At 44.8% G+C, this 23,198-nt stretch overlaps 1 protein-coding gene across 5 annotated transcripts in view; it reads left to right on the top strand.

Annotated features, from left to right (window-relative positions):
• The window catches only part of ANO2 (anoctamin 2), a 393,019-nt gene that overhangs the window by 112,704 nt on the left and 257,117 nt on the right, over positions 1-23,198 (top strand). For all 5 annotated transcript variants that reach the window (XM_077953328.1, XM_077953330.1, XM_028829182.2 and 2 more), the window contains 3 exons: positions 769-917; positions 2,905-2,959; positions 5,464-5,515. In XM_077953328.1, the coding sequence (XP_077809454.1) occupies positions 769-917; positions 2,905-2,959; positions 5,464-5,515 (256 nt within the window). The remainder of the gene's footprint in view (positions 1-768; positions 918-2,904; positions 2,960-5,463; positions 5,516-23,198) is intronic.

Below are 23,198 nucleotides of genomic sequence, written 5' to 3'. Positions count from 1 at the left end.
TACAACCTTTGTGTCTCAGTGACTCCATTTGCAAATTATAAAGATCCAAAGCTATAATGTATGCAAAGCATGCTATGCATTATAAAAAAAACTGTATGCACTATAAATATTAACATTTACCTTGGTATTAAATCTATGCCTTACTCAAGGCAGGTACTCATTAAATGTTGAATACTTTGAAAGCAAACTCATTTAAACACAGATATTTCCTAAGAAAAACACAAAGAATGTGATGCTGCATGATCACATAGAAGCGTGGCTCAGTTTTAGAGTATAGACTTTGGATTAGGTTGACACGAGTTAAATCCAAGCTCTGTCACCCAGTTCCTATCTATGTGGCCTTTGTTAATTTGCCTCACCTCTCTGAGCCTTAATTGTCTCATCATAATATGGAAATAGTATTACTTACCCAGCAGCGTTGCTGTAAGCATTGGAGCTAATTTGTGTCAAGCACCTAGTAGGGTCACATAGTAGGTGTGCAGTTTCTCTAAGATGATATTGAGTCATATAGAAAGTCTGGACTCCTCACTTAATTCCTCTGCACTGCTCACCTCCATGAGCTCAAAGGATTGACAGGAGTCCAGAGTCTAGGCCCTTGCGAAGGCATTGGGGAAAAGGGGAAGGCCCTCCTTCTTGTTTCTCCAAGTCTCTTCCTGTCTCCAATGTTCACCTCTAGGAATCTGTGTCCATGCAGCTTTTTTTTTGTGAATCTATTCCTCTCTGTTGGAACTGGCCCCCTTTTCAGACCTGTGGCTCTTCCTTTCATAGATGTACGAGATCAAAGCAAGAGGCAGCATTGCAAAGAAGTTCAGTGCAGCTCTGCAGAAGCTGAGCTCGCCCCTGCAACCCCGAGTTCCAGAACACAGCAACAAGATGAAAAACCTGTCCTACCCATTCTCCAGGGAGAAGATGTACCTGTGAGTATTAAAGCTGCTGGAGCAGGGATGTGGGAAGGGATGGGAAGGAAAATTGAATGCTGTTCCATGACTCAGCCCTGGGGCTCCCAAAGTGGGTGCCCCAATGCCTGGGAGAGAGAGTAGGAAGCATGTTCTCACGGTGACATTGTCCCTGTGCCTGCTTTGTGAACCCCCTCCCCATGTGAGATTATCCCAAACAGCTGAGGATGCTTGTCCAGCAGGAAATCTGCCATTTGACCATTTTGCAGGGTGATGGGCAAACCAGGGAGCAGCCAACAATAAACTTTGGAACTCTGTGAGAAAGTGGTCAGACGCCTGTGTATCTTCTGCAGGAAAACCTTCTTCCCAATTGCCAGTCTAATAGGGTTTCAACAGGATATGATAAACCGGAGAGAAGGTAGCCTCTGGGTTTCTGGATTCCAACTGCCTACTTGTACATTCATTGACTCTCAAGGGTCTTCCCCTGTCCCTGCAGCCTGCCTAGGAAGAGTGAATAAAAGCTCTTCACAGAGATAGCCACTTGGGAAACATTTGGAAGGGGGAGCCACAGCTGGGAAGTGGGAGATGCAGCCGTCAAGTATCAACTTTGCTCTAGGAGCTAATGAGAAAATAAACAACTATCAAGGGTGACGAGAAAATGGAGCAAGAGAGAGAAAGGCCGGGGCATGGAAGGGCAGAGAGGACAGAAAGAAGGACCTTCTCATTTTAGGAGGTGGAAGTTGTGGAGCAGTGTTTCTGTTGTCCATGAGAGACCATCTCCTATCCATCTTTGCTGTGTTCGCTATTATCCTACACATATGCATATGCTGTTTCATTTGCATGTATTTACCCTCTCATTCAGTACTCATGCCCCCTTGTGAGGTGGCCGGCCAGATCTAACTATCTTCTATTATAGACACCAAAGTCTAAGTCTGTCCAGGGTCACACGGCCCAAAGTGGCTGAGCTGGGCCTTGCATGGTGACTGGTGGCTTGCTGCTCTTTCTATGTCCTGTGGTGCTTCCCTGCGTCCCCTTCCCTGGGCCTTCATTTATGCTGGTGCTGGCATCTGAATGGTAACCTCCTAGGCACCTCCGTTTGTTTTACTTCTGTTGTCCTTCAAGACTGGTTCATCAACACCTTCCTTTTGAAGGATATTCTGCTCTTCCCAACCAGAAGCATGCGCTTCACCCTCTGAACTTTCATAGCAATGGTCTGCATGTTCCCATGTTCTACTCTGTGTCAGTTACTTAGAGAAATGTACATTTCAGTGATTGGAGCTCCTGGGGTGCTGGGAGCATATTTCCTTCCTTCATCACTACATCCTCTAGCACAGCTTCCTCAGCATTACAAACACACCCCATGTGCTATTTTCTGAGTGAAAGCTCAGTGTATGAAGTTAAAAACAGACACAGCCCTTGCATGATTAAGATTTTTCTAATGGATGAGATGACAGTGACATTAAATGAAATTTTGAAGAATCAGAGTGATAATCCAACACCCTGAAACGATACTCTTTTTGTTTTGTATTTTTTAACTGTCTTTGTTCATGCACCAGTATCTTTTTTACATACTTTCCATTTGGAACCTTATCATCGTATATTTTTCTAACATGGTATAATCTTTTTCTATACACAAAGTTTTCATAATTATAAATTTCGATGACTGCATGATACCCTATCCTATAGATTTTGGGATTGCATCTTATTGTTATAATCTTTATTATAAGTACCTTTTCAATAGGCATTTTTTATTTATGTTATTTTTCTTTCTGCGTGTTGAATTTCTTCCCTAAGAGAAATTTCTAGGATGAGTTTTTAGAATTACTGAGTCAAGAAAGGCATAAACATTGTGTGTGTGTGTGTGTGTGTGTGTGTGTGTGTGTGTGTGTGTGTGTGTGCACCTCATAAGTCTTGCTATGTTGCTTTCTAAAGATTTGCTGTGGGCCTGGGGTGGCAGTGGTCTCAGGGCAAGAAGTGAATTTGCCATCTGCTCTCTTGGTGTCTCCAGGTACAACATCCAGGAAAAGGACACCTTCTTTGATAATGCCACCCGCAGCCGCATTGTAAGTAAATAGATGTACTGTGTTAGGAAAGAGGATGGGGAAAGAGCTGAGTCCCTAGTTGGCAGGATACTCTCTTACCCTCCCTGCCACCTCACACAGTTATTTGCTTGGAGTTGCCCAGCAACTGAGAAAAGTATGCAAGAGCTTCCCCATTCCCCAGAAGAAACAGCAAATAGCTGCCCTCACTTGTGGTTTAAGGGGAGCGTCGTCTTCTCTTTATGGGTTCTCCATTAAAGTTCTGCTTAGGAAAAAAAACCAGGGAAGGTCATAGTTGCTGTGGGGGTTAGTTAGTTGAACCCCTTGATTTACATAGAGGAAACTGAGGCTCTGAGAAGCAATGCATTGAAAAAAAATTATATAGATCGTTAGTGTCAGAACAAGGACTAGAACTAGTCCTTCTGATGGTTGGACCACTGTGTTTGTTTATGCATTTTCCCTTCTTTCAACCCTCATGACAGAGTCATGTGAATTTATATAACATGGAATGCTAGTTAACCCATTTGCCCAAGAATAATATCACCAGCCCATTCACTAGAAAGCCAACGCTCGTGACCATAGCTCTTCTTCCATAGTCGTTTTGCCTTTATGTCAAGTGTTTGAATTTTGTAGGATGATGGATTCTAATAAAAATCTGCATATAGCCTGTGTTTCTGTGGCCCCTGCATGAGCTGTAGAACATCTTCATTCACCGATCAGTTTATTCTCTATCACCCTAGAGGTCACGTAGCCTATGGGCACAAGACAGAAAGAGGGGCCCAAGGAATGCCAGAAACTTACACATGCCCCCATGGGAAGTATGAAGTGCGTTTCCATTGATCTTTACCAAAGAACTGAAGTTTCCACAGGAGGAATAAGGGTTAGATACCTAGAAGGGTGGTAAGAAAATACAGGAATAAGAAGGGACAGGTGATTAGAGGAGGCTAGGCGATTTCCCAGGCACACTGCAAACATGGCATTAACTCTTACTTGCAGGATGGGCAAGGAAATCTCAGCTCCCTTAGCCTAGTGTCTTAGGCAGAGTGAAAATGGGCATGTGATTTCTTTTTTCTTCCAATGGAAAAAGGCATTAACGTCCCATTTTCTTGGTTGATGCTATTAGTGGCCAATGAAATCTCACTGTGGCTTGGGTCCCACGACTGTGGGGGAGTTATAAGGTGTTGCGGAGATTACTCGATAATTGCAAAGTGCTCGTAAAATAATTCAATGCTGTATAAATGCTGTTCCTAATTATTATTGCTGTTGAATTACTGCACTATATTAGGAGAAGAATTAAACACTCTTGGACCCCATAGTTATTTACTTACCACTCCCTTTAGGCTGTGGCTGGAATATGGGAATGTAAATAATGATGGAATAACACATCTTCTAGCATTCATCTCTCCTTCTGGAAGCATCTTCCTTTCCTCAGTCCGCCACACATTGAGAACAGGGGAAAAGAGCCTTGAGTTTTGTCCTGAGATCTATTCTGCCCTGGACTTTGGCTGGAGGACCTCACCCTCATCTGTGGATGTCTCCCCTATGCCTGCTTCTTTGTGGGTGTCTGAGCACCTCAGCTTTTTGTTGCAAGGCAGACTTCATTGCTGGGCATCTCTTTATAGACTGGCATAGGCTTGTCCCTCCCTGATTCTTTTGTGGGAAGCACCCCTTTCCTCCCATGTAAGAAACAGAGTCCCCTGCAGGTCCCATAGGCCAGAGGATTCTGTAGGCTGTTTTGGGCACGTAGGGCTTCAGGCAGGCAAAGCCACTGAGTTGGCAGCTGCTGTGTGCCTAGGACGGTGCTCTAAGACATGAATCTTCAAGGAAGTGTATGATATGCTCTGATCAGGGAGGCAGGATGAGGACCCAGGAAAAAACCACGAAATAAAGACATCAGTGACCAACATAGAGGTAGCTCCTTTGCTGTTTCAGAGTGCTTCCCTGTGCACGGCCTGGCTGGTCTCCCGAGCAGCTCCGCTAGATGGCCCCATTACAGACGCAAGCTGACCCTCCTGACGTTTGCTCAGGACCCTCTGCACCTACCTCCGGAGCTCTCTGCCACCACACTGGTTCTCCCCGTCAGCCGGGCTCCAGGCTGGGGGAGGGGGCCTGCCCCTCCCCGGGACCCACCAGACAGAACCCCGCCTTTCCTGAGGTTCCCCGACGTGGGCGGCAGACACTGTCCCCTACCCCACAGAGCCAGGCTATGTGGTCCGGGGTGGGCTCCTCTGTTTTCCTTACCTCCTGTAACTGCAGTCCATTTCTAGCCTTTTATTCATTTGTTTTTCTCAGGGTGGGGCGAAGGGGCGGGGGATGTGGTGCAGGGGGGTTACATCCCTTGTTTCCTCAAAGTCCTCAAGTCTGAGTGGGGTTGATGTGCCGCCCATGAGCCAGGCACCTGCTTGGCTTAGCCCTCACTGCAAACGGGCCCGGGCGTCTCCCGCCCCTGCAAGGCAGTGGTGAGGGTGACGCACGGTGGAGGGCGGGGGGAACGAGGCGCTCACAGCTCTGCTGTCGTCCCCTTTTAGGTGCACGAGATCCTGAAGCGCACAGCCTGCTCCCGAGCCAACAACACGATGGGTAAGGACCCCAGCCCGCGGGCAGGGTGCTGACGGGTGCTGAGGTGGCCCCCTCCCTGTGCTTTCAACAGCTCCCTTGGTGGGCAGCAAAGAACAAAGCAAACAAATGCCCCCCACGGAGAGGCTGCTTAGCTTAGGCTGAGAAGCCTGCCTTGGCCCCAGGAGCAGTGGGGGTCCCGTTTCTCAGTGGGGCTGCTCCCAGGCTGTTGTAGCTTCTCCTAGGCCTTCATCCCAGGTCTCCCGGCTTTCTCTTTCTCTTTTCCCCGTACCGCCCACACCTGCCACTGTATCGGGATAATTCTGCGGCTCCTCTGTTTTTCAACATTTCGAATAGTTTTTAATAACCCAAGAAAAGCATCTTAGAGGTCCTTTAGTCCAACCTCCTCATATTATGTAAGAAGAGATGAACCGCCAGAGAGGGTGCATAACTGCCCTGAGCCCACACAGCACGTGATGGCTAAGTCTGAGTGAGCCTCAGCAGTCTTCTCACTGTATCTGGCTGAATCTGTTTGCCCTGTGGTTTGTTTCTTAAATATTAGGGTAATTGTCTTGGAAGCATTTGGGACCAAGTATAAGGCAGGCAGTATAAGGCAGGCCGTCCAGATCCTGATGGATTGTGTGGAAGACATCTGTGACGGCCCAGGTACAATGTGAGCTGTGCCCGTAACCCCCTGAGACTGGTTTTTGGAGAAATGTGCCAAAACGTCACACACAAACACTTCTGCACAGGAATCATTCTTGCATGTTGAACCCTTGTTCCCAAGGTGCTGCCATCTCCAAGCGGCTTCTGACAGCTTTGGGAGAGCCGTCTTCAGAATGCGCTTTGGGATTGGCAAATCTGGCTTTTGAGGCAGCTTTAGGTTGAAAAGCGTTCAAAGTCATTTGGAGTCCTGTCTACTGAATAGAGGAGGTGATCAGGCTCAGGAATGACAACGATAATGATGATGTTAGCTAGCTAGTATTTGAGAGCGTGTTGTGGGGCTTGAGAGTGTGCCTGGGTACCCAGGGCACAGTGCTGGAGAAGGAATCTGAATGGGTGTTATGCCACGATAGTCTTTTTAGAATAGTGCTTAACCTCTCAACAGGGCAATTATGTTTGCTTACGTTTGCTTTGATATATTCATCTTGCTACAAGATTCCAAATAACAATGTACTTTTTAAACTCAGACCTTCCATGTTATGTTATTTGTCCGGAACACGGTGCTGATGAGGCGAGGCTGAGTAAGTGGGTGAGGGAATTAGCCTAAAAAACAGAGAAATGTTATATATATATAAAATATATATATATAAAATATATTACATATATATAAAATATATATTATATATATATAAAATTTATATATTTATTAAGCATTAGCCCCCTGACTCAAATGTTAATCTCCTTTGGCAACACCCTCACAGACACACCCAGGATCAGTACTTAGCATCTTTCAATCCAATCAAGTTGACACTCAGTATTAACCATCACAAGTCCACCCATTGTCAACCTGAACCCATACGCATCTGAGATCATACATAATCTTCAAATAAAGGCAATAATAAGGTCATAATTATACCTAACATAATACAGCTATCATTCATACAACTGGAAATGCACCCATCCCTAATCCAAATACTATTACATGAAATTAACACTACCCAAATGCTGATATGAGGTCAGTAAATCTTATGTCACTTGATAAAGGAAAAAGGAAATGAAGTTATTTCTTAGTGCAAGTGTATACATGCACAAACATGTTGTTAGCAAAAGAAGGAGGAAATACTCATGACAATTACAGTCCTCGTTTCTGCAGCTGGTCATGTGGTCATAGCTGGTATTGATGAGTACCTTCTTCTACTAAACATTCTGTATTCCCTTTGCCTTCAGCAAGCACCTCAGCAGGTCATGGTTTTTTTCCTGGTGGAGTGACCCAAACCGTTCCTGAGGGGCCTGGGCCATTTGCAGTCCTGCCTGGATTGGGCTGCTGTTATTTCCCATTGACCTTAATCACAGGGCATGGTAATACTAAGAAACGCCCTAATGGATCTCCTGTCTTCCATGCGTACTGTTCCTTACATCTGTTGTGGAGTAGTAGACTGATTTCATCATGATAGTCTGGGTCAGTCACCCCAGCCAACACTGTAATTCCCTCCTTAGCGTGTCGCCTTAAAGGTAGGAGGAGCCCGAAGTGGCCAGGTGGCAATCTTAACTTCTAGTTTAATGGAATTATTGTGTTTCCTGGTGACATCATTCCTCCCTCTGAAACTAAGATGTCTAGGCCGGCGGAACGTAATGCTGTGGGAACAGGAAGCAGAAATTTTGCTAGTGGATCACTAGGGGTGATGGTGAGTGGTGCCACTTCCACTTCAGTGCCTTGATTCCTGGACCTGTGAATCCTGGCTATGGGAGAAACAGTACCGTTTATTGGATGCTGATTCAGAGCACACATGGCCTTCTGGGGAACTTTGTCCCAGTCCAGCAAAGTATTGTCACCTAGTTAGTGTTGTAATTGTGACTTCAAAAGGCCATTCCACCGTTCTGTCAATCCAGCTGCTTCAGGATGATGGGGAACATGGTAAGACCAGTGAATTCCATGAGCATGAGTCCACTGCCACACTTCTTTAGCTGTAAAGTGAGTGCCTTGGTCAGAGGCAATGCTGTGTGGAATACCATGATGGTGGATAAGATATTCTGTGAGTCCACGGATGGTAGTTGATATGGTTTGACTGTGTCCCCCTGCCAAATCTCGACTTGAATTGTATCTCCCAGAATTCCCACGTGTTGTGGGAGGCACCCAGGGGGAGGTAATTCAATCATGGGGGCTGTTCTTTCCCATGCTATTCTTGTGATAGTGAATAAGTCTCACGAGATCTGATGGGTTTATCAGGGGTTTCCACTTTTGCTTCTTCCTCATTCTCTCTTGCTGACACCATGTAAGAAGAGCCTTTCACCTCCCACCATGATTCTGAGGCCTCCCAGCCATGTGGAACTGTAAGTCCTTTTTCTTCCCAGTCTCGGGTATGTCTTTATCAGCAGCATTACTTTCCCAGTCTACACCAATGGCCTTGTGGGGAGCTCCCCATGTAATGCTTATTACAGTAAATTGGTACCAATAGAGTGGGGCGTTGCTGAAAAGATACCCGAAAAATGTGGATGCAACATTAGAACTGGGTAATAGGCAGAGGTTGGAATAGTTTGGAGGGTTCAGAAGAAGACAGGAAAATGTGGGAAAGTTTGGAACTTCCTAGAGACTTGTTGAATGGCTTTGCTCAAAATGCTGATAACAATATGGACAATAAGGTCCAGGCTGCAGTGGTCTCAGATGGAGGTGAGGAACTTGTCGGGAACTGGTGTGAAGGTGACTCTTGTTATGTTTTAGCAGAGACTGGTGGCATTTTGCCCCTGCCCTAGATACTTGTAGAACTATGAACTTGACAAAGATGATTTAGGGTATATGGCAGAAGAAATTTCTAAGCAGCCAAACATTCAAGAGGTGACTTGGGTGCTGTTAAAAGCATTCAGTTTTATAAGGGAAGCAGAACATAAAAGTTTGGAAAATTTGCAGCCTGACTATATGATAGAAAAGAAAAATCCATTTTTCTGGGGACAAATTCAAACTGGCTACAGAAATTTGCATAAGTAGCAAGGAACCTAATGTTAATCACCAAGACCATGGGGAAAATGTCTCCAGGCCATGTCAGGGACCTTCACGGCAGCTTCTCCCATCACAGACCCAGAGGCTCAGGAGGAAAAAGTGGTTTCATGGGCTGGGCCCAGGGTCCCTGTACTGTGTGCAGCCTAGGGACTTGGTGCCCTGTGTTCCAGCCGCTCCAGCTGTGGTTAAAAGGGGCCAATATACAGCTCAGGCTGTGGCTTCAGAGGATGGAAGCCCCAAGCTTTGGCAGCTTCCATGTGGTGTTGAGCCTGCGGGTGCACAGAAGTCAAGAATTGAGGTTTGGGAACCTCTGCCTAGATTTCAGAAGATGTATGGAAGTGCCTGGATGTGCAGGCAAAAGTTTGCTGCAGGGGTGGGGCCCTCATGGAGAACCTCTGCTAGGGCAGTGTGGAGGGGAATTGTGGGGTTGAAGCTCCCACACAGAGTCCCTCCTGGGGCACTGCCTAATGGAGCTATGAGAAGAGGGCCACCCTCCTCCAGAACCCAGAATAGTAGATCCACTGACAGCTTACACTGTGTGCCTGGAAAAGCTGCAGACACTCAATGCCAGTCCATGAAAGCAGCCCGGAGGGAGGCTGCACCCTGCAAAGCCACAGGGGTGCAGCTGCCTAAGACCATGGGAACCAACCTCTTGCATCAGCGTGACCCAGAGTCAAAGGAGATCACTTTGGAGCGTTAAAATTTTACTGCCCTGCTTGATTTCGGATTTGCATGGGCCCTGCAACCCCTTTGTTTTGGCCAATTTCTCCCATGTGGAATGGCTGTATTTACCTAATACCTATACCCCATTGTATCTTGGAAGCAACTAGCGTGCTTTTGATTTTTACAGGCTCGTAGGCGGAAGGGACTTGCGTTGTCTCAGATGAGACTTTGGACTGTGGACTTTTGGGCTAATGCTGAAATGAGTTAAGACTTTGGAGGACTGTTGGGAAGGCATGATTGATTTTGAAATGTGAGGACATGAGATTTGGAGGGGCCGGGGTGGAATGATATGGTTTGGCTGTGTCCCCCCGCAAATCTCAACTTGAATTGTATCTCCCAGAATTCCCATGTGTTGTGGGAGGTACCCAGGGTGGGTAATTGAATCATGGGGGCTGTTCTTCCCCATGCTATTCTCGTGATAGTGAATAAGTCTCATCAGATCTGATGGGTTTATCAGGGGCTTCTGCTTTTGTTTCTTCCTCTTTCTCTCTTGCCACTGCCATGTAAGAAGTGCCACCCTCCATGATTCTGAGGCCTCCCCAACCACGTGGAACTGTAAGTCTAATTAAACCTCTTTTTCTTCCCAGTCTCAGGTATGTCTTTATCAGCAGTATGTAAATGGACTAATACAGTAGTCTTGGCAGAAGCATTGCGTGCAGGATAGGAAAACCCATATCCTCAGTAAGTGTCTGTTCCAGTGAGGACAAACCTCTGCCCTTTCCATGATGGAAGAGGTCCAAAATAATCAACCTGCCATCATGTAGCTGGTTGATCACCCCCAGGAATGGTGCCATATTTAGGGCTCAGTGTTGGTCTCTGCTGCTGGCAAATTGGGAACTCAGCAGTGTAGCCAGGTCAGCCTTGGTGAGTGGAAGTCCATGTTGCTAAGCCCATGTGTAACCTCCATCCCTGCCACCATGGCCACTTGGTTCATGGGCCCATTGAGCAATGATGGGCTGGCTGGGGAAAGAGGCTGAGTGGTGTCCACAGAATAGGTCATCCTATCCACTCCACTGCTGAGGTCACCCGCTGGTGAACACTCACATGGGATACAAATATCTTCACAGTTTTTGACCATTCAGAGAGGCCCACCCACATACCTCTTCCCCAAATTTCTTTGTCACCAATTTTCCAATCCTGCTTCTTCCAAGTCCCTGACCATCCAGCCAAACCAGTGGCTGCAGCCCATGAATCAGTATATATTGCACATCTGGCCATTTCTCCTTGCATGCAATATGCACAACCAGATGCACTACTCGAAGTGCCCACTGGGAAGATTTCCCTTCACTGCTGTCCTTCAGGGATGTCCTAGAAAGGAGCTGTAGTGCTGCAGCTGTCCACTTTCGGGTGGTGCCTGCATATTGTGCAGAACCATATGTGAATCAGGCCCGAGTCTTGTCTTCTTCTGTCAACTGATCATGGGGAGCTCTCCATGAGGCCATTGGTGTAGACTGGGGAAGAGAAGACAGGGTGGCAGGAGTGGAGACCATGAGCATTTGAGCCACTTCCTCATGTAACTTACTTGTGCGATCAGGACCTGCTTGAGCCCAATCACGTATATACCACTTCCATTTGATGATGGAATGCTGCTGTGCATGACCCACTTTATGGTTAGATGGGTCAGAAAGCACCCAGTTCATGATAGGCAGTTCAGGTGCCATGGTGACTTTATGACCCATAGTCAAGTGTTCAGTTTCTATCAAAGCCCTGTAACAGGCCAAGAGCTGTCTCTCAAAAGGAGAGCAGTTATCTGCAGAAGATGGCAGGGCCTTGCTCCAATATCCTAGAGGCCTGCGCTGTGATTCACCTGCCAAAGGCTCCAAACAGCATCCCTATCTGTGACTGACACCTCAAGCACCATTGGATCTGCTGGGTCCTGTGGCCTAAGTGACAGCAGCTTGCACAGCAGCCTGGACCTATTGCAGAGCCTTCTCCTATTCTGGACCCCACTCAAAACTGGCAGCCTTTCATGTCACTTGATAAATGGGCCGGAGTAACACATCCAAATGAATGTGCTGCCTCCAAAATCCAAATAGTCCCACTACATGTTGTGCCTCTTTCTTGGTTGTAAAAGGGGCTAAATGCAGCAGCCAATCCTTCACCTTAGAAGGAATATCTTGGCAGACCCCACACCACTGGACTCCTAGAAATTTTACTGAGGTAGAAGGTCCCTGATTTTTAGTCAGATTTATTTCCCATCCCCTGGCATGCAAATGTCTCACCAATAAGTCCGGTGTGTTTGCTGCTTCTTGCTCACTGGATCCAGTCAGCTTAATGTCATCAATGTAATGGACCAGCGTGATATCTTGTGGAAGCAAAAAGTGATCAAGGTCTCTCCACATAAGATTATGACACAAAGTCGGAGAGTTTATATACCCCTGAGGTAGGACAGTCAAAGTATATTAATGGCCTTGCCAGCCGAAGGCAAATTGCTTCTGGTGGGCCTTATGGACAGGAATGGAGGAAAAGGCATTTGCCAAGTCAATGGCTGCATACCAGGTACCAGAAGATGTGTTAATTTACTCAAGCAATGAAACCACATCTGGTACAGAAGCTACAATTAAAGTCACCACTTGGTTAAGCTTATAGTAATCCACTGTTATTCTCCAAGATCCATCTGTCTTCTGCACAGGCCAAATGGGAGAGTTGAAGAGGGATGTGGTGGGAATCACCACCCCTGTGTCTTTCAAGTCCTTGATGGTGGCACTAATCTCTGCAGACCCTCCATGGATGCAATATTGTTTTTGATTTACTGTTTTTCTAGGTAGAGGCAGCTCTATGGCTTCCATTTGGCCTTTCCCACCATAGTAGCCCTCACCCTACCAGTCAGGGAGCCAATGTGGGGGTTCTGCCAGCTGCTAAGTATTTCTGTGCTAATTATGCATTCTGGCACTGGGGAAATGACCACAGGATTAGTCTGCGGACCCACTGGACCCACTGTAAGTCAGACCTGACCTAAAACTCCATTAATTATCTGACCTCCATAAGTCCTTCCTTTAACTTGAGGATCACAATGATGTTTTGGGTCCCCTGGAATCAACGTCAGCTCAGAGCCAATGACCAGTAGTCCCTGAAATATCTGATCATATCCCTTTCCCCAGTGCACAGTTACCCCAATGCACAGTTACTCTGATAAAAGGCTGGAGGTCTCTTTGGGGAAGGGTAAGAGAAAGATTAACAGCATAAATTATTAGTAGTGTAGTGGGGTCCTTCTTCAAGGGGACCCAACCTCCCCTTCAATCAAGGGGTTCTGGGTCTGTAATTCCGGAAGTTGATTGATGGGCCATGATTCTCTGTTTTTATAATTCAAATTAGTCTTTTGTCCATTTGACCTAGAAGTTTTCTGCTTATATAAATTAAGTAGGAATGCAGTAGGCTTCCTATAAATTTCAGTTCTAGGAACACTGTGATTAATAAACCAATGCCAGAGCTCTACATGAGTCAGACTATTCTGATTGCTGCTTTGTCTCTGCTGTCCACTATGGTAGCTACGCCCACTTTGCCTTTGATGGTTGAGTGCTGCCACTTGGCCCCTGTCACCTCCGGATCCAATTATTCCCATTGTATTTAAATTTTGTAGTTGAGTGACTGTGGTTCCCACTGTTAGATCTGACATACAGAGAAGAGCAATTACAGGGCCCTTCAGAGATGCAGGTGCTGCCCTCACAAATATATTTTACAAGGCATTGGTCAAGGGTATATCTTCTGGACTTCCCAGCTGCGATGAGTAGGTCTGAAGTAACTAATCCACTCCATCATCCCAATCTCCCTAACCCTTTGGATCTCTTCCTCTACATTAAACTGAGGGAGATCAGGCATTTTCAGCTTGCCACAGTGGGCCATGTTTTAATCCATATTTCAGCTAACCAAGCGAATAAACTATTAGAATCCCTTTTAACTCCCTGGGCTGCAACATTAAATGCAGAGTCCCTACTTAATGAGCCCAAATCAATAAATTCAGCCTGATCCCACTCTGTGTTCCTTCCACCATTATCCCATATCCTTAATATCCATTCCCATGCCTGTTATCCAGATTTCTGTTTATGTAAATTAGAAAACTCAAGCAGTTATTTTTGAGTGTAGTGCAACTTCTCATGGGTCATACTGTCAACCTCACCTCTAAGGGCCCACTGGGGCTTTAGTCTATTTATAGGTCTAGAAGCAAACAGGGGTGTTGGGGGTGGCTCTTGAGGAGAATCAACATTTTCTTGCCTGGCAACTGCCTCAGTGAAGGCCATCACTGTTGCCTCTCATTCTTTTGCAATCAGTGCCCTCACTTTAACAATAGACACCCGGCGAGGCTGTGAATGCACCTTTCATTGCAGGTCAGCCACTTGCATGATAAGAGCTTGTGTCTATTTTTCCACAATTTCAGCTCTTTCTTTACAGGAGATAAAACTGTCACTCAGGGCAATCTTAGCAGATTTGATGCTCAGAATCTGCTTCTCAAGTTGGGCGTTAGAATCCCTGAGTTCATCATTTTCTTTCATCACTTGGTCCACTGAACTTAGGAGCAACCAACCAGCTTCATTATGTTCCTTGGTTCCTTGCATATGGTCAAAGGTATTATGTATAGAGTCACTAAACTCCTTGCCTCTCGTGAGCAGTGAATCAAGAGTGTCAAATGCATTTATTTTGCATAACTCTCTAAACAGCTCATGCCAAGGACTATCAGTGTTCTCCATACTATTGGAAGTAGAGTCCTTAGCATTTTGGGGTCTAATGCTAAGCAGCCACTCCAGAAACCCAAAAACCAATGAAAGAACTCCATCCTTAATATTCTGTTCCTCTAGAACCCCTCCTGGTAGAAAATGTGTATTAGTGTTCTCTAGAGGGACAGAACTAATAGGGTATATATATAGTATTAACTAACTTGATCACAAGCTCCCATGAGCTGAGGAGCAAGGAAAGCCAGTCTGAGTCCCAAAACTGAAGAACTTGGAGTCTGACATTTGAGGGCAGGAAGGGCCCAGCACAGGAGAAAGATGCAGGCCAGTATAGCCTTTTCATGTTTTTCTGTCTGTTTTATGTTGTAGCCGCACTGGCAGCTGATTAGATGGTGCCCACCCAGGTTAACGGTGGGTCTGCCTTTCCCAGTCCACTGACTCAAATGTGAATCTCCTTTGGCAACACCCTCACAGACACACCCAGGCTTAACACTTCACATCCTGCAATCCAATCAAGTTGATACTCAGTATTAACCATCACATCTCCCATAGTTCATGTTTTTTTTCTTTTCAGTCTTCATCTTCCACAACTTCCTGCATCCTTCCAAGCCTTCTTTACTGCACCTCCATCTTCTGATAGTTGTTGGACGGTGCTGTTGACCTACTCAACTGCTGTCCTTCTGTTTCTCCCTCATGGGTCACATTTTCCTCGATTTTTCTTCCTTATTCCACATTTTAGATGTTGTCAGCTTCCAAGTTCCTTTGGCTTTTGCACTCTATTTTCTCTATATAGATGACTTGCAACCATCTGTTCTTGCTCCTGTTTCTCTCACCAATTGCAGCCTTGCATTTCCAACTGCTTAATGGATACCTCCACTTAGATGTTCACCAGAACCTCAAAATCAGCATGTCCACTTCTCTCCTCTCTCTCCTACTCCTCTTCCTGTTAATGTGACCACTATTTTCTCTATCTTTGCTCATGCCGTTTCCTTTTCCTGAATGTCCTGCCTGTGTTTTTCCCCAATCTCAGTGATGCCTATCCCCAGATCAAACATCACTGTCCTCCAGATTCTTCCTTAAAGCCCTTTCCTTGGAGCTCTTATCAAACTAAATCTCTTGCTTGCTTGTTTTCTACACCCATGGCTTAGACTCCTAAGGCAGTGAGTCCTTGAGATGTTTCTGAGTCATCTTTTATGCCCCAATGCACCTCACTGCCTGTCTTGCACATTCTACTCAGTTGATTTGATTGAGTGGATTAATTTAAAAATGCCCAGCCTGCTAGTCCCACAGCAGTTTCTGGTCAGTTTCTGACTATGTGTGTTCATGGACAAATAACCTCTCTGCATCTCAGCTTACTTTTATGTAAAATGGGGATTATAATCTCTATCTTGCGGAGTTTTTGTAAAGATGAAATAAGTGGCTGTTAGTTTGTTTTGTAAACTGGAAAGTCCTAAAAACAAAAGTTCATTTTGGGGGACAATCCCCAGGTTGTTGGAAGGCCACTGGAGACTAGAGGCCCTCGGCTTTAACACGCATGTTTTTTATTGTGTGTGTGGGAATCTGAGGGTTTTTTGGTGATGTCTCAAAGTCAAATGTCAGGATTTTGTTGTTGTTTTTGAGTTGTATTTATAATTTTGTCTTTCCTTTTTGACATTCAAAAAACATTTAATGAGCACCTGCTGTGTGTCAAATGATGTTAGAGAAATGGAGGGATGCCAAGCTGAATTTAGCATAATTTCTACCCTTGAGGGACTCTTAGTTTAGCCATGCAGACAGACGTGGAAACAGATTGTGATGAGGCAGTGTGGTAGGTGCTATAATAGAGATACGTACAGAGTGCAGTTGGAACATAGGGGAGGAGGCAATTAATGCCCATGTGTATGTCTCTGTATGTCTAAGTATTAACGTAAATCATTGCTCCCAGGAATATTAGGTATGTCAGGAGTGATCATCTCCAATTACAGATGGGTACAAAGAGGATACGTGACTTGCCCAGGGTGGCATCTTGAGTCAGAATTGAGTCTAGAACTTGGGTACCCTTGCTATAATCCTATTTCCACTACCTTTGGGATGCTACAGACTAGGAGTGGAGTTAGGCTGAGTCTTTAGAATCTGTTAACTTCATAGTAGCCCTTGAGGACTTACTAGCTTTGTAACAGGGGGCATGTGACTGAACTCCGCTTCTCAGCAGAGGAGAACACCAAAGGCCTGATTTCCAGTGGGTTGACTTCTGCCTATGAAGACCAAGTGCCCTCTAAGCTCTTTGGCCAACTTACCAATCTTATTTAGAAGATAAACAAAAAAAAAAAATGAGGAATGTGATAACTCCATGAGGCCCCAAGATAATATGGAGGCCTGAGCCACAGGATAAATTTAGATTTTATTGCCTTTCTTTCTGGCTTATAAGGGGTGGAGGAGAAGCATGAGTGACTAGAATCAGCTTATATTTCTCCAGAAGATTGTGTCCTCATTAAAAAAAAAAAAAAAGAGAGAAAGAGAAAAAGAACAGGACTGGAGTTGGAATCGTAGGTGTTTTCATTGATCCTTCACTCTCGGGGTTATCTTTTGTATGGTCATTTCTTTTGCAACCAACTGACAAAGCTTTATTCCCTTTCCCATTGTACCCAATTTAAATATTAGAAAATAGAAAAGATACTAAAGATAGTAACAACTTAGAAATTCTCCCATTTATCTAGTAATGTCTCTTTGTTCTTTGAGACAATACATTTTTACTGAATGCCTACTTTTGCAAAGCTTTAACCTATATACAAGTAGTATGTATTGATATATTTATATTCCTGCCTTGTTCCACAAAATTTCTGGGGTGGCTTACAAGAAAAACAGCAAGACAACATAGTATAAAAATAAATTAAAAATAAGAACCAGAGAAAATAAAATAGAATGTCAAAACTAGGAGGAAGAAAATAGAACACATATTCAAACCATAATGTCCTCTAGTTTCTACAGTTGAACTGCAAATTTAACCTTGAACCAAAGTGAAAGGGGAATATTGTCAGGGGTATAGCTCTTGCTGTCTACAGCAATATCTTTCTATACAGAAATCTTTCTAAAATCTATCACACAATTTCCTGCTTGCTTATGTAGAACATGCCTACATATATTCTCCACATAAAGGCATATGAAAATTTTTCTGGATTATTCAAGATCATCATTAAGAACATAATGATTTTCATGTACTCTCAAGGATTATCAAAGCATTATTAGGATTGTTTGCACCACATCGCTCTGATTTCTTGAATTCTTGACTCTGGTAACCTCCCTCCCTGAGTTTTGCTGTCTCAGGTTTGCTTTTCAGTGTGGGAGACAAAAAACAAGCTCGTTAGAATTTTGGGTAAAGAGAGTGTAAAATGCGTGGCAGGAGGGTCTGAACGATTCTGCTGTGGTAAAGGGACGTCACATTAGAAAGTAGGTTTTGTGAAATCTATTTTAGCTGCTCATTTATTTTTTTCTTGTTTCTGGGTTTTCTGTTGTGAGAGCTGAGATAACCAGATAAGAGGCCTCTGATAAATTAGGTGTTACTGTCACCAAAGTAATAACTCCTTGCATGCTTGCAGTTGTATGTTTTTCGAAACACTTTAACACTCATTATATCATTTGATCCTTTAAACTGCCAGCAAAGTAACTTCAGCAGATGTTAATTAACTTCACAACAGAGAGATTAACTGGCACACCCACAGTTAGAACTTTGGAGTTGGATTTAGAACTTAGGTTTCTTGGCTCTTTGTCATTGCTTTTTAACTCATTTAATTAGTAAATGGATAAAGTTATTGGAAAAAGTTTCCTGGAAGAGGTGGAAGCTCAGCCCTTCCCAATGTAACATCCATTCACTCATTCAACACATATTTACTGAGCACTTACTATGTGACATTCATGTTCTGGACCTGGGAAATGGAGTAGTGAATCCAACAGACACAAATTCCTGCCCTTAAGGAGCTTACTTTCTAGTTATGGAAGACAGAAAATAAACCAAGAAGTAAATACAACGGATAGGATGTTGTGTAGGGATAAGGGTCAGGAGAAAGAATAAAGCAAATAAAGGAGATGAAAATGAAGTGAGAGTGGGAAGGTATTTTAAATAGAGTAGTCGGAGAAGGTCTTCCTGATGTAATATTTGAGGAAAACAGGGAGCAAGCCACATGGCTGTGAGAAGACAGATACTTGCAAGGAAAGCAAATAACACAGAAGACATAGTGGTGGCAATTCCAGAGAATCAGTTTGGGTCCCAATAGGAACAAATAGCACACCCCAATTAGGGTAATTCAAGGTGGGCATATGTACAGATAAACCATTTCAAAGGGATAGACAGGGAGTTGGGGAATGCCAGGGACAGCATTGTAACCTGGAATTAACAATAGCAGAGCTCTTACCATCCCTAGACCCATGGAGAGAAAGAGAGGCCACTGCAATGTGGAATCGGGTAGAGGAGGTGGCCTCGAGCAGGTGACTATTCAGGCAGAAGGCCACGGGTCTCAATACTGCTGATAGCGGTACGAAGCCAGAGAGCACAGCCTGTTCATGTCAGATAGAGGACAGTAGAGAGTAGATCTGGAAGGGGAAGGTGGAAGATAGGCACACGCCTGGCAAGGCTGGAGAAGTGGATGCCAGTTCCAGCTCTGGGATGAACAAGTTGTAAAACTTCGGTCAAGCCATGTTCCCTGTCTGGGCCTGTTTCTCCCCTCATAAAACAAATGGAGCCTCTCAGTGCTCTCTAAGCTTCTTTCTGGCTCTAACATTTCCCAGACTGTGATTCAAAGGAGCCACACGATCTGTACATATGAGCCAACGAGGCCCAGGGAGGGGACTGGCTTTCCTGAAGGTTCACAGAGAGCAGGTACCAGGGGTGTGGCCAGTACTCGGGGTTGCATGATGCCTGCAGGCCTCAGAGAGGTTGAGAGCAGACAGTTATAGTGAAAGGGAAGATGAGAACAAGGAGCATCCAGAGCAGTTGGTGAGGATGGTTGGAAGAAGTTTGTACTCCGGTAGCAATTCTTTGCATGTGATTTTGGGCGATGGTGCCATGTGAATTGGCATCAGAATCACCCGGCGTGCTTGCTAAAACCCTGGCTGTCCAGGTCCCATGCCACATTTGCTGAATCAGAATCTGTGGGGCAAGGTCCCGAGATCTGCATTTTTAATAATCTACCCAGGTGATTTTTAGGAACTCTAGAGTGAACCAAAGAAAAACATAAAAATAAAGATAGGGTGCACCGTTGTCGTAGGCTTCGTGACCTGCTTACACTTGGGAATATGAAGCGTATTGCAAAGCACTCTGCCTCCTGCCTCCTGGGGATTTGACCACTGGGGTTCTGACCACCCAAAGATAACCAAGTCTATCTGTGAAGGGCCTAATTTTGATTTTTCTAGTATTGTATGCACATTTGGCATTCAGTCCCTTTTAATGCCCTAGCCACCAGCCAGGTCTCTGGAACTTCTTTTCCTTTCCTCCCTTCCTTTTTTTCCTTCCTTCCTTCCTTCCTTCCTTCCTTCCTTCCTTCCTTCCTTCCTTCCTTCCTTCCTTCCTTCCTTCTTTCTTTCTTTCTCTTTCTTTCTTTCTTTCTTTCTTTCTTTCTTTCTTTCTTTCTTTCTTTCTTTCTCTCTCTCTCTCTCTCTCTCTGCTTGCTCTTCCTTCCTTCCTCTTCTTTCTCTTTCTTTCTTTCTTTCTTTCTTTCTTTCTTTCTTTCTTTCTTTCTTTCTTTCTTTTCTTTCTTTCTCTCTCTCTCTGCTTGCTCTTCCTTCCTCTTTTCTTTTCTTTTCTTTCTTTCTTTCTTTCTTTCTTTCTTTCTTTCTTTCTTTCTTTCTTTCTTTCTTTCTTTCTTTCTTTCTTTCTTTCTTTCTTGTTTGTTTGCTTGCCCTTCCTTCCTTCTTCCTTCCTTCCTTCTCCTTCTTTCCTTCATTCTCTTTCCTTCCTTCCTTCTTCCTTTCTTCTTGCTTGTTTGCTTGCCTTTCCTTCCTTCTCCTTCCTTCCTTCATTCTCTTTCCTTCCTTCCTTCTTTCTTCCTTCCTTTCTTCTTTCTCTTTCTTTCTTTTTCTTTTTCTTTCTTTCTTTCCTTCCTTCTTTCCTTCCTTCCTTCCTTCTTTCCTTCCTTCCTTCCTTCTTTCCTTCCTTCCTTCCTTCTTTCTCTTGACTGTCTTCCCTCCCTTCCTCCTTCCCTCCCTCCCTCTTTTCCTTCCTTCCTTCTTTCCTTTCTTCCTTCCTTCTTCCTTCCTTCTTCTTTTCTTTTCTTTCTCTTTCCTTCTTTCCTTTCTCTTTCCTTCCTTCCTTTCTTCTTTCTCTCCCTTCCTCGTTCCTTCCTTCCTTTCTCCCTTCCTTTTTTCCTTCCTCCCTTCCTTCCTTCCTCTCCTTTCTTTCCCCTGCCCTGTCCTTCCCTCCCTTCTCCTTCCCTCTCTTCCCCTTCCACTTCCCCCTTCCCTTCCCTTTCCTTCCCTTTTCTTCCCTCCCCTTCCCTTCCCTCTCCTGCTCTGCCCTGCCTCCCCTCCACTCCCCTGCCCTACCCTGCACCATTTTCCCTGCCCTTCCCTGGCTTCCCCTCCCCTTCCCCTCCCTTGCCCTTTCCTTCCCTTCTCTTTCTCTCTTATGGGGGGTGATGTTTAAAATTAGTATAAAAGGACAAAGCAGGAGGAGCTGACCTTAAAAAAGTGTGGGTGGACTAATGATCAAACTTTTTAGAATTCTTTCATAACTTCAAGAGGAACAACTCGACCTTTCCCTCTTATTTACTCCTGAAAGTGCGAGATTATGGATTAATGCCCACCACATTCAGAGACTGAAAATATTTGTGAGTTTGGGTACTGCATGGTGGTGGAAGTGTGTGAGTGATCAGGATGCCTCCTTAATCAATGTCATCTTTCCCAAGGTCAGTTATGAGAGCCCTGGGAGTTGACTTTACTATTGAATAACTTTCTAGTGCAGTTTGCCATGGAAAGAAACTCAAGCCTCACTGACCTTATCAGAGGAGGGTAAACACTTTTCTTGCTCCTTCATATGAAAGTTACTGTTGCTTTTTCATGGACAGAAAATTACAGGTTGATGGAACTATATTTTCATGGACATTTTGGTGTCAGAGCCTTTAAACAAATGTATGCTTTGGACACCTCCCCTCCCCACTCAGGAGACAATGTCTTAATTATTTTGACCAAAGCCAGACCGTGTTGTGTGTTGTAAACATCTGGTTTATCATTCATCCAGCTGAACTGGTTTACATTTTCTTAGAAGAAAAGGCTTGGGATTAAAGGCATTTAAGTAATTAAGCACACGTCAAGACAATTTGGTGATGGGTAAATATAGTCTCTGTTAAATGCACCGTCTGGGAGCTCTGGTTTAGATTTACGTCCGGCTGGAGTGCAGGGATGAAAGCACAATGCCAGGAGGACTGGGCCCTGTTCTTGGGAGAATCAAAACCAAATGGGTTTTCAGGAGTATGGCACCCATTCCTCTAAGTACCTGTCCCGGTGGATAAAAGTTTCCTTTGAGTTTGGCCTGGAGGGAATAGCACTGCAGTCCCTGTCACCGAGCAGCACTTGTAGATTTAATGAGACTCTCTTTGGGAGGTAGACCATAAACTTCTGCGCTTTGGTTGTTCCTTTGTGTCCAGGAAATCAGATATGTCTATGAAGCTCAGTGCTAGGTCTCAGCTTTGTATGACGAATGTGTGTTTTCAGGTACCGGTGCCGAGTCCTAAGCCCACCCCAGTCATGTTTCTTGGCCCTGCCCCTGTGGATGTGGGACTGTGGTGCTAGGCCTGGTTGTGTCAGGCTGCACAAACATGTGGTCCATGCTGGGCAGGGAGGAAACATGAGCCTTTTCCTTTGGAAGTTTTTAGTTCTAAACACTAGGCATGAAGTACCTGGTGATTTGAAGGGGACATGGGCACATCGACTTTGAGGATCAGTGAGGGGCTCCTGAGGGGCTATACTTTGAGCTGAGACATTGTTCCTCTTAAGGAAGACAGGGAAGGGAAAATGTCCTCAGCGCTTTCTCCTTCTCACTGTCCCCCATCCTGAAAGTAATAGGACAAAAGGTTGGGTCTCTCTGTCTCTCCCTGGGTCTAGAGCTGAGAGGAAAGAATATAGATGCAATCCTGAAGAAGAAAACTTTGCCATTATGGCCAGATGGATGGCGCATGATGGAACCAATTAGCCCATTTTTGCTGAAAAGAAAGAAAAAAATCAGAATTTCAATTTTCAAAGCAGGGACTCTTTTTAAAAAACGTTTGATTATTTTCTTCTTGTTTTAAACTGATTTCCATGCTTGTTTGGGGGTAGAATCTTGGTTTCTGAAGTCTGTGGGTGAACCGGGAGGCCAAAGGAATCCCTGTTGTTGGGTAAAGTTGTGGATGAATGCTTAAATTTCAGCATGCCTCTCCCGCCCCATTCCTCCTCCTCAAATGTACTTTCTTCTCCTTTCCCCTAGCAGCCACTGATTGGGATCACCCATAGGATACCTCCTGAAAAGTAGGGAGTACACAGCTAGAGGGAGCAGAGAAACATCCAGTTGCAGCATTTTGGGGGCTGTGGTTATCTGAGTTAGGACAACTCTGGTTTTATAACTTGAGTCTGCTCCAAAGCAAAGGACCTTTTACCTTGACTTTCTGTCTTAGGAGACAGAACAATCAGCTGGAGTTTAAAAGTTTCTTCATGA

The sequence above is a fragment of the Macaca mulatta genome, chromosome 11 (genome assembly GCF_049350105.2).
Source record: "Macaca mulatta isolate MMU2019108-1 chromosome 11, T2T-MMU8v2.0, whole genome shotgun sequence".
Taxonomy (NCBI): Eukaryota; Metazoa; Chordata; class Mammalia; order Primates; family Cercopithecidae; genus Macaca; species Macaca mulatta.
Note: the sequence above shows the minus strand (reverse complement) of the source record. Positions and strands in the feature narration are given on the sequence as shown.